This window comes from Solea solea, chromosome 2, assembly GCF_958295425.1.
Source record: "Solea solea chromosome 2, fSolSol10.1, whole genome shotgun sequence".
NCBI lineage: Eukaryota > Metazoa > Chordata > Actinopteri > Pleuronectiformes > Soleidae > Solea > Solea solea.
The window spans coordinates 22,279,862-22,290,342 of record NC_081135.1 but is presented as its reverse complement, the minus strand read 5'-3'; the positions used below and the strand labels follow the sequence as shown (position 1 = coordinate 22,290,342).

The 10,481-nt window shown below is 37.4% G+C and overlaps 2 protein-coding genes across 4 annotated transcripts; both read left to right on the top strand.

Annotated features, from left to right (window-relative positions):
• Positions 1-460: 460 nt before the first annotated feature.
• On the top strand, positions 461-4,379 carry si:ch211-214p13.8 (B- and T-lymphocyte attenuator). Of its 3 annotated transcripts, none has more exons than XM_058622623.1 (6): positions 461-775; positions 1,070-1,395; positions 1,485-1,523; positions 2,048-2,176; positions 2,313-2,344; positions 2,559-4,379. In XM_058622623.1, the coding sequence occupies exons 2-6, from the start codon at positions 1,080-1,082 to the stop codon at positions 2,853-2,855; spliced, it is 813 nt and encodes a 270-aa protein (XP_058478606.1). In that variant the 5' UTR covers positions 461-775; positions 1,070-1,079; the 3' UTR covers positions 2,856-4,379. The 3 variants fall into 3 exon arrangements, with proteins under 3 accessions (XP_058478606.1, XP_058478604.1, XP_058478605.1); XM_058622621.1 differs by having other exon boundaries at positions 1,057-1,395; positions 2,559-4,377; XM_058622622.1 differs by having other exon boundaries at positions 1,057-1,395; positions 2,625-4,376.
• A 242-nt stretch (positions 4,380-4,621) lies between these two features.
• On the top strand, positions 4,622-9,434 carry LOC131445244 (uncharacterized). The gene is made up of 6 exons (XM_058616185.1): positions 4,622-5,383; positions 5,657-5,995; positions 6,980-7,318; positions 7,524-7,652; positions 7,741-7,769; positions 8,045-9,434. The coding sequence occupies exons 1-6, from the start codon at positions 5,296-5,298 to the stop codon at positions 8,258-8,260; spliced, it is 1,140 nt and encodes a 379-aa protein (XP_058472168.1). The 5' UTR covers positions 4,622-5,295; the 3' UTR covers positions 8,261-9,434.
• Positions 9,435-10,481: the final 1,047 nt, after the last annotated feature.

Here is a 10,481-nt window from a genome sequence, read left to right as displayed (position 1 = left end):
TGTTGGAAAAGTCTAGTTGTTACCCACACACTATTATGTCCTCTGTCCAAGACAGAAATGTTCACTTTTTGCTGGTTTTGTTGAGAGAATTAAGAAATTAAAATCACAATCACTCCTCTAATGTAAAGACATGATATGATATGAGACAAGACTCAAAATAAAGTGACTCTACTGTGAGGGAAAAAAAAACATATAACGTCCTTGTAGTTATTTTTAAGAAGCTCTGTTGGTGTTGGTTCTAGTTGCATTTTTTTTCTAAAGAAAAAACATCCAGGTGATTTCAAAAGCAGATAACCTTTATTTTGTAAAAAAAAGAATGAACCTTTTATATTAAGATTAGAAGAATGCCACTTTTTTCTGACTTTGAAGTCCGGCTCCATGGTTACCTGAGCCATATAGGGCAATGTGGTTGTGTTGGTGAGATGAATCTATACAAACAGGGGTCTCTGTGCAGACACAGTATACATATAATAGTGTTTCATGACAGAAAATAGCAAGGTGAAACATGTATTACATGTTTTTCACCATGTGCATCAGAAACAGTGTCATAACACACCGGTGTACCCACAGACAGGATGGTCGTCGAATATATATGTGGGTGGTCAGGAAGTGGTAGCTTGTCACCAGTAAAGTGAGACCATGCAGTGTGACAGCAGCAGATGAAAATGATCTGAGTAGTTTCAGGTCATGAACATGTTGGGCCTAATGGACAGACTAACATACATTCATCTGTTAATGCTTTATTTTTTTGTTTCCATCCATGGAAGACGTGAAGGTAAGGTCAGACATGCGGTTTTCTGTGATATGGTGTTCAAGACAGAAAGAAAATGTTGACATTTCTTGAAAGCTTAAAATGTTTAATTGTACTCTATGTTTTCAAATGCTGATAAAATATAAAATGTATACAAGTTATATAAGATAACTTAAACCTTGTTTTAAAAAAGAAGAAGAAGAAAGAAATGACAAGTCATTTCTTGCCAAAAGACAACATTTGTGTTTTGGAGATTTTCTTTAATTTTTTTCTTTCTTTTAAAAAAATAATTGTTTTAATTTCAGGTTTGTTTCCCAGATGTGAAGTTATGGCGAACGTCCGAAGAGGCACTACAGTGAAAAAGATCCCACAACAATCTGTGACAGTCAGCTGTCCTGTCGTTCACTGTGGAAAGTCACTGAATGTAACCTGGTGTAAACTTTCGAACACCGGCAGATGTCAACAAATAGGAAACACAGAGAATGTAGAAATACGACAGGACGGCCACCTCAAGGATAAACTCATCTCTTATCTAACTTTCAAACAGATTTCTGTATATGATGATGGCCTGTACAGATGTGAATTGCATGGATTGGCAAATGGTGAATCACATATCAGTCACCACATCAACATCTCAGTTTCAGGTAGGCTGTTTTATTAAATGTTAATACATATACTGTACATATTAAATACCATGATTTATGTGTTAATTCTATCTCTCATCCCCATAAAGACATGCATCAAGGGCTAGAATCAGATGGCAGCATTGCAGGTAAGAATCTTTATTTGTTAATATGGATAATATGCATACATTTTTAGGCACCGTCCTATTTCTCCTCTTAATGTTTATATGTAGCAGAAGTGATGGACCAATTCTCTCCATTGTGGATACGTAGAGCTGTTAGATTGATGTATTTTTTTTCTTATTCCTTTCAGAAATTAGTTTTACTCCATACGGCAAATGTTAGAAAAACAAACACCAAAAATAAAACACGCATTGCAAACCCAAGCAATACATTTCACAAATAGACCTATTAAAGTGTGAAGTGTACCCTCACACACTGAGATCCCATGATTTGTTTTGCAGTGTTTGTTTGAGAATGTATATCATATAATAAAAAAACAACATTGTGCACATCTCTGGGATAAGTATTACAAGCCATGTAGGGTCATCCTAATTTGTAGAAGAAAATGTCAAACACTACCCCCGTCAAGGAGGGTAGTGTTTTTATATAATGAGAAATGGGACTGGGCCTGATTCAGACTATGAATTGTGATGTGGTTTATTTCTTGTAGCTGCATCACTGAACCAGGCTGTTGATGAGTCTGCTTCCTGGCATCCCTACTTCTATATCTGCGGAGGCATCGCTCTTTTGGTCTTCACATTAACCGCGTTAACTCTGCTACAGTTTTACGGCTGTCAACGTGAGAACATTTATTTATTTTATTATTATTGTTATTATTATCATTATGATTATTAATAATCATAATAATAATATTATGATTATTATCAATAATAATAATAATAATCATAATTTTTTTTTTCTTGTCTTTGACACAGAAGTACCAAACAACAAGGCAACACAGAATCAGGTAATGTGATCCACAATTGTTGCTAATTTAAAGGAAAATTTTATATTTTGTGTTCTTTCTGAAAGTTAGCATGGGAATACTCACCCAGAATCCATTTGTGAGTCTTGGCAAGAAAGCAAATAATTAGAGAGTTCATGATGAAGTATCCTGAGTCACAGTAGAGTCAAAAAAGGAGCCTTTCATTGACTTATTTATTTTTGTTCTGGTGTCACAGAAAATGTACACTCATATGATTCCTGACCTCCCCAAGTGGTTTGCACCTTTCTCTCCTGGCTCACAGACCCAATACGTTCTGAATGACATCTACTCTGCGAGTGCACTTGCACCCCCTCCCCTGATCACGGATGGGAAGCAGCCTTTAGAGAGCACAGCTAATAAACATCGAGAGGATGCTGTCATCAACCATGCACAGTCTGAGATTTCTGCCAGCAAACAGCATGTTGCGACCGAACAAGATAAAGACCCACAGTATCCTGCAATATTGTGTGTTTCCCCCCTGGGGGAGGAATAAAGTCATTCAATTCAATTCAATCATTGTTTCCTGAACCTTTAGGATTTTTCACAGACACATGGTTGGAAATATATACATACAGTATAAATATAACAGGCAAATAGGTTGACATACTGTAGATAAGGTGGAGGAGGCTTGTGTTCATGTATGTATGTCTAGAGCAAAGCAGACAGTATATTTAATTTGATCTCTAAAACTCACATTTCCTCCATCTGTTGCTGTTTTTTTATTATTATTAATGTCTTGTTAGGTTTCTGCTATTTTTATCCACACTCATTTGATGGTTTAAGCGTTGGATGGTGTTTTGTATTAGGCAAATGAAAGCATTTGAATATAATCTATGAAAGGTGCAAGGAAAATTGTTTTTTCTTTTGAAAAGTAGCAGATGTGGTCTCTTCAATATTAATGTTTGCTTCTTTTTTTTTAGTTAACATATTCATATTATAGAGTAAAGATTATTTGGCAACACAGAGTCAAATGAGTGTAGTGTTTTTCACTTCTGCCAGTGGAAATGTATCACCAGGCCTGTCAATGTGGTTCAGCTTACATGTGCAGGAAGTTAAGAAGAGGATCAAAACTATCTCTGGCATTATCCTTTGTAGTAGCATATGTTCAGCCATGTGATGCCAATTTAAAGTCAGCAGACATCAACCACCAGAAAACAAAGACGGGAACAAAATGAATGAATCAAACTTTAAAACAATACAGCTTCGTCCCTTTCTTTTGAGCTTGTGAGTTGTTAAAATAATTTATTGTCTACTTGCATTTCTTTGATACAACTTGGCCTGACTGTGGACATGAGTTGTGAGCAGTTCAACAGATGGAATTTGAAAGCGAGGAAAAATACACATTTTCATAATGTTTAAAAAACTAAAAGAACAACACATTTGTACGAGAAACAAATGTCCTCATAGGTCTTTCTTGCATAAAGGACTATTGAGCATTAGAAGCTTCAGTGTAACCATCAACACAAACATATTTTCCATGTCAGCTGTGGTGACTGAAGCCCACACTGAGGTCGTGTTCACATGACAGCGAGATGAAGAGTGTGTAGGCATGTGTGAAAGCGTCGTTTGAGACGGGCCTGATTAGATCGAGCCTGGGGTCAGCCAGAGAGTGTGTGGGTGCAGTCTGCAGCAGTGCAGCTTAAAAATGATTGCACAAATAGTGCAGAGAAGCCAGATGCTTATGGCTTTGTCCTAGTCTCTGGTCAATAAACACTGAGAGTTGGCAGCCCTGAACAGCAAGAGCCAACAAAGAAAAGGGGGTAAACTGGAGGCCCATACACTATTGTGCCAATCTCCAGGATGACTATGGGAACATTTTCAGAAACATTTATGAAGAACATAAACTGAAGCTGACCATTCATGACACGCCCAGAGTGCCACACTGGGGTATTAAAAAAGGAAAAGCGTCAGTGGAAGTGTGAACAACAGCAGCTGCCCCACGTGTGTATCTGTCTTGGACAGGGAAACATTACAAGTGCCCAAGCATAGACTTCCTACATGATCTACCTCACTTGCATGTGTCCATATGATCACTCAGTAAAATATCATTGATATCGTTTATAAAAACTGTACACACTGGAATTAATGTGTATGCAAATGAATGCATGGTATTTATCACTTAATGGTAAATTGCATAAAATGTTAATATGGCAGCCCTCCATATTATTCTCTACCCTTCAGGTAGCTCTCGGTCTCAAAAAGGTTGGCGACCCCTGCTCTAAGAGAAGGCTTTTTCTTTTCTGGAGCCATTCTACTTTGCGTGTTTTCGCCTGCTAAAGAAGCAAATTGTTAACCGCTAGGTGCTAAGCTGTAAGAATGGGGTGGTTGTTATCGCAGCTAAACAATTACCCATTAGCTGAGCTGAATGGCAAAAGATGCAGCTAGTTACGAACAAGCCTTATGATAGCGCCTTCCTGGGTAGGGAGCAAGCTCACCTCACGTGGATGGACAGTTATGGGAGGTGAAGTGCAATAAGACTGAGGAAATGAGACAGGATAATTGATAGTTAATTCCCCTAATTTAAATTCCCCTTTCCTGCAGCAGTCTCATTGGCCTTGACAAGCGTGTTGAAAGAGTTTCTATACTACAGTGTTGCACCGAGTGTACCGACCGAAGGGGAACATAAGACCACTGGTCCTCCTGACCAGGTCAGTAGTGTTTACACCAGGAAATGTCTTATTTGGAGCTAATAAAACACACACCAGACATGCACACACGCACACATGCGGTAACATAAAGTTACCATGACAACGATACTTAGCCGCAGTACTTTCATCTGTATGTAGTGGTACAGATGAAAGTACCTGATGTAACTGACGTACTTAAAAGCAGGATGGTATGTGAGTGTCATGAAATGGTGAGCTTGTCACAAGTAAACTGAGTTCATCAGTGGAGCAGCAGCTGAACATTATCTGAGTGAGAAGTTTCAGGTCATGAACATGTTGGGCCTAATGGACAGAATAACTTACATTAATCTATTAATGTTTTATATTTTTGTTTCCATCCATGGACAATATGAAGGTAAGCAGATTCTGTGATATAGGGTTCAAGACAGCTTGAGGGAAAATTTGAGTTATTAATAGATATTTAATTTAAATTTATGTTTTCAAAATGTTGATAAAATATAGAAAGCTGTATAAGATCATTTAAACCCTGTGATGTGTGGGATCTGGTGTTAAAGCCATTGTTCAAAATAATGTAATGACAAGCAATTTCCTGCCAAAAGGCAACATGTGGTTTTTGGAGGTTTTGTTTTAATATTTTATTTCTTTTTTAAATTGTTTTTAAATTCAGGTGTGTTTCCCAGATGTCAAGTTGCGGTGATGGTCCCAAGATGCAGAAGAGAAGTTGTAATTCCACGACAATCTGTGACAGTCAGCTGTCCTGTCGTACACTGTGGAAAGTCACTGAAGATAATCTGGTGCAAACTTTCCAACACTGGCAGATGTCAACAAATAGGAAACACAGAGAATGTGAAAATATGGCAGCGCACCTGTCACAAGGATAGACTCGTATCTTACCTAACTTTCAAACAGATTTCTGTATGTGATGGTGGCCTGTACAGATGTGAAATACGTGGATTGGCAAATGGTGAATCCCATATCAGTAACCACATCAACATCTCAGTTCCAGGTAGGCTGTTTTATTCAACGTAAACAAACTGTACATATTATTTGCCATGATTTATCTCTCATCTCCATAAGACACCATTTTAAGGCACCATCCCATTTCTCCTCTCATGTCATTTTTTCATTTTTATGTCTAGCAGAAGCATTATACTAATTCTCTATGGTGGATATGTAGAGCTGTAGACACTCCTTCACACAGTTAACATCACATTCACCTCCAGACATAATCCACTAATCCTGCATCTTGCCCAAATGACCTCTGTATTTACCCGATAAGTACATAATTATCTGTACATTCGTTCTTAAGATGAGGCTCATGAGGATCATGGTTTGATTACGATTAAGTACACAGGTCTGAATATTATTTTGTTGGCAGATATATCAGCAGCATTTTTTGAAAACACACCTGTATCACACACTTTTCTGGATATTTCTAATAGATGGAAATTAGGAGAGTGAAGCCGCTCGCTTGTTGCAATGTTGTGTAATTACACAGAGAGCAGTAAAAGTTACCATTACAGTGATACTTAGCCTGGTATTTTCATCTGTATGTAGTAGTTGACATGAAAGTACCTGGTGTAACTAGAGTACTGGTGGTCGGGAAGTGCTGAGCTTGTCACAAGTAAACTGAGTCCATGCATTGTAACAGCAGCTGACAATGACTTGAGTAGTTTCAGGTCATGAACATGTTGAGCCGAATGGACAGAATTACATACATTAATCTATTAATTCTTTATTATTTTGTTTCCACCTATGGAAGATGTGAAGGTAAGCTTTAAGCTGATATGGTGAACTAACTTTGAGTTATTAAAGGGACAAAAAATGTAATGTAACATACCAAAATATATAAGACAACTTAAACCCTGTAATGTATGGGATCTGGTGTTTAAAACATTGTTCAAAATAATGAAATTATAAGTAATTTCCTGTGGTTTTTGGAGGTTTGGTTTAAATTGTTCTTTCTTTTGAAAAATGTTTTTCATTTCAGGTGTGTTTCCCAGATGTGAAGTTGCGACGATGGTCCAAAGAGGCACTACAGTCGTAACAATCCCACAACAATCTGTGACAGTCAGCTGTCCTGTCGTTCACTGTGGAAAGTCTCTGAATGTAACCTGGTGTAAACTTTCCAACACCGGCAGATGTCAACAAATAGGAAACACAGAGAATGTGGAAATACAACAGGACGGCCATCTCAAGGATAAAGTCATCTCTAATCTAACCTTCAAACAGATTTCTGTAGGTGATGATGGCCTGTACAGATGTGAATTGCATGGATTGGCAAATGGTGAATCACATGTCAGTCACCACATCAACATCTCAGTTTCAGGTAGGCTGTGGATGGGGTTGTGATGCGGCCCGTATGGTTGCTAAATACACCAGACTCCTCTGTTAAATATTGAGATTTTAGACATTCCCTTTTTTCATTTTTATGAAACACTACCCCTGTCAAGAAGAAAGACTAGGAGTATAAATGAGAAATGGGACTGGGCCTGATTCAGACTATGAATTGTGATGTGGTTCATTTCTTGTAGCTGCATCACTGAGCCAAGCTGTTGATGAGTCTGCGTCCTGGCATCCCTACTTCTATATCTGCGGAGGCGTCGCTGTTTTGGTCTTCATATTAACAGCATTAACTCTGCAACAGTTTTACCGCTGTAAACGTGAGAGCATTTACATTTATTAGACAAGTGTAAGAACATTTGATCAATATTACCACTGCAACAATGTTTTTTTTTGTCTTTGACACAGAACCGACCTACAAGCCAACAAAGAAACAGGTGAAGTGATGCACAATTGTTGCTAACTTAAAGGAATAGTTTGATATTTTCTGTTCTCTAGCTGGGAAGACCATTATTCATTTGTAAGTCTTGGCAAGAAAGCAAATAAGTAGACAGTTTATGATGAGGTATCCTTTAATACAAATGTTTAGGTCACAGTAGAGACACAACATTAGTGTTTCATTCACTTGTTTATTCTTGTTCTGGTGTCAATATACAGTCATTTGATACCTGACCTCTCCAAATGGTTTGCACCTTCCACTTCTGGCTCACAGGACAAGTACATTCTGAATGACATCTGCTCTCCGAGTGCTGCACAGACACCACCTCCCCTGATCACTGATGGGAAGCAGCCTTTAGAGAGCACAGCTAATAAACATCGAGAGTATGCTGTCATCAACCATGCACAGTCTGAGATTTCTGCCAGCAAACAGCATGTTGCGACTGAACAAGATAAAGACCCACAGTATCCTGCAATCATTGTTTCCTGAACCTTTCGGACGAGTACGTTCTGGATCAAATCTACTCTCCAAGTGCTGCACGGACACCACCTGATCACTGATGGGAACCAGCCTTTAGAGAGCACAGCTGATAGATAGATAGATGGATAGATAGATAGATAGATAGATAGATAGATAGATAGATAGATAGATAGATAGATAGATAGATAGATAGATGGATAGATGGATGGATAGATGGATGGATAGATGGATAGATGGATAGATAGTTAGATAGTTAGATAAATAGATTGTTCGATAGTTAGATAAATAGATCGTTCGATAGTTAGATAAATAGATCGTTCGATAGTTAGATAAATAGATCGTTCGATAATTAGATAAATAGATCGTTCGATAGTTAGATAAATAGATCGTTTGAGTTAGATAAATAGATTGTTCGATAGTTAGATAAATAGATCGGTCGATAGTTAGATAAATAGATCGTTCGATAGTTAGATAAATAGATTGTTTGATAGTTAGATAAATAGATCGTTCGATAGTTAGATAAATAGATCGTTTGAGTTAGATAAATAGATCGTTTGAGTTAGATAAATAGATTGTTCGATAGTTAGATAAATAGATTGTTTGAGTTAGATAAATAGATTGTTCGATAGTTAGATAAATAGATCGGTCGATAGTTAGATAAATAGATCGTTCGATAGTTAGATAAATAGATTGTTTGATAGTTAGATAAATAGATCGTTTGAGTTAGATAAATAGATAGTTTGAGTTAGATAAATAGATTGTTCGATAGTTAGATAAATAGATCATTTGAGTTAGATAAATAGATTGTTCGATAGTTAGATAAATAGATCGTTCGATAGTTAGATAAATAGATTGTATGATAGTTAGATAAATAGATCGTACGATAGATAGATAGATCAATGGATAGATAGGTAGGTAGGAGTGGCTCAGTAGTTAAGACCAGTACCCTGTGTGCGAAAGATATCATGGTCGCAATAGTCGCAAGTTCGACTCCACCCCTGGCTAATTGTACTGAATTCCATTGTAAGTTGCTTTGCGTCTGCTAAATGACATGTAATGTAGGTAGATATCTAGATAGATGATAACAAATATCTCTGGCATTATCCTTTGTAGTAACATATGTTGAGCCACATATAGTTAACATTCTGAGATTCTTTAGTTGAATAAAAGTCAAGTGAAGCCACTGATTGTCAGTTTATTGTCAGCAGACATCAATCACCAGGAAACAAAAACAGGAAAAAATAAAGGAATGAATCAAACTACTTGAATTTCTTTGTGACAACTTGGCCTGACTGTGGACATGAGTTATGAGCAGTTCAACAGATGCAATCTTCAGAAAAGTTTAAAAAGTAAAAAACAAACACAATTGGAGCAGAATCAAACTACAAACAATATTTCTTTCTTGTACATTTAACAATCTCACGACCAATTTGATTTATGTCAGTACCGACATTGCGGATAAGGAGCTTGTAGTCAATGTAACCAACACAAACACATTTTCCATGTCAGCAGCGGTGACTGAAGCCCACACTGAGGTCCTGTTCTATCACATGACAGAGAGATGAAGAGTGTGTAAGGGATTGTTTGGAAATGGATATTATTTTCAGGAACAGCTTTAGCCTTTTGTGAGTACTGCTCTCTTTAAAGTAAATTCATTTGCATGCAGGTGCAGTTTTAGGACACTTGAGAGGACTGGAGTGGTTCTTTTCTACCATGCTAACATGTATGTTTTGAATCAGTTTGAGTCAAACTAATACCAAGGGCCCTTTTTAAACGATCTATAGCACATGGTCCAAAGTACTTGATGCAAGTACATTTGCTACTTACACAACATGGGCCCTGGGCATGCAAATGACAACTGCATCAGTTGGAAACTAACAATGACACTTTGCACTAGTCCTAAATGTTTTTCTAACCACCACCACCTGGTGTGATGGAACTAACTGTTCAGATCTGCTTCTTATTTCCCATTTAACTTTCACATACAACATCACAACACGGAATACTTGTCCCTCATACACACATAGACTCACCCAACTCTAAAATACACAAGATCAATAAAACATGCACCTTTTAGAGGAATGGAAACAAGTTTTAGCATTTTAATTTTATTTTAACATTTAACACACAACCGTGACTTTGCACTTCCTAAGATGTTTCAGTCCTTATTATATCTGAGTGTGTGGCAGCATTCCACAGCCTTCCAACCTAAAATCCTTCTGATAAACTA

Coding starts and splice junctions, on each gene's coding strand:
- si:ch211-214p13.8 (XM_058622621.1), top strand. CDS start 688: ATGAACATGTTGGGCCTAATGGACAGACTAACATACATTCATCTGTTA. Junction 1,396..1,484: donor CATCAACATCTCAGTTTCAG/GTAGGCTGTTTT, acceptor ATCCCCATAAAG/ACATGCATCAAGGGCTAGAA. Junction 2,345..2,558: donor ACAAGGCAACACAGAATCAG/GTAATGTGATCC, acceptor CTGGTGTCACAG/AAAATGTACACTCATATGAT.
- LOC131445244 (XM_058616185.1), top strand. CDS start 5,296: ATGAACATGTTGGGCCTAATGGACAGAATAACTTACATTAATCTATTA. Junction 5,384..5,656: donor CATCCATGGACAATATGAAG/GTAAGCAGATTC, acceptor TTTTAAATTCAG/GTGTGTTTCCCAGATGTCAA. Junction 7,319..7,523: donor CATCAACATCTCAGTTTCAG/GTAGGCTGTGGA, acceptor CATTTCTTGTAG/CTGCATCACTGAGCCAAGCT.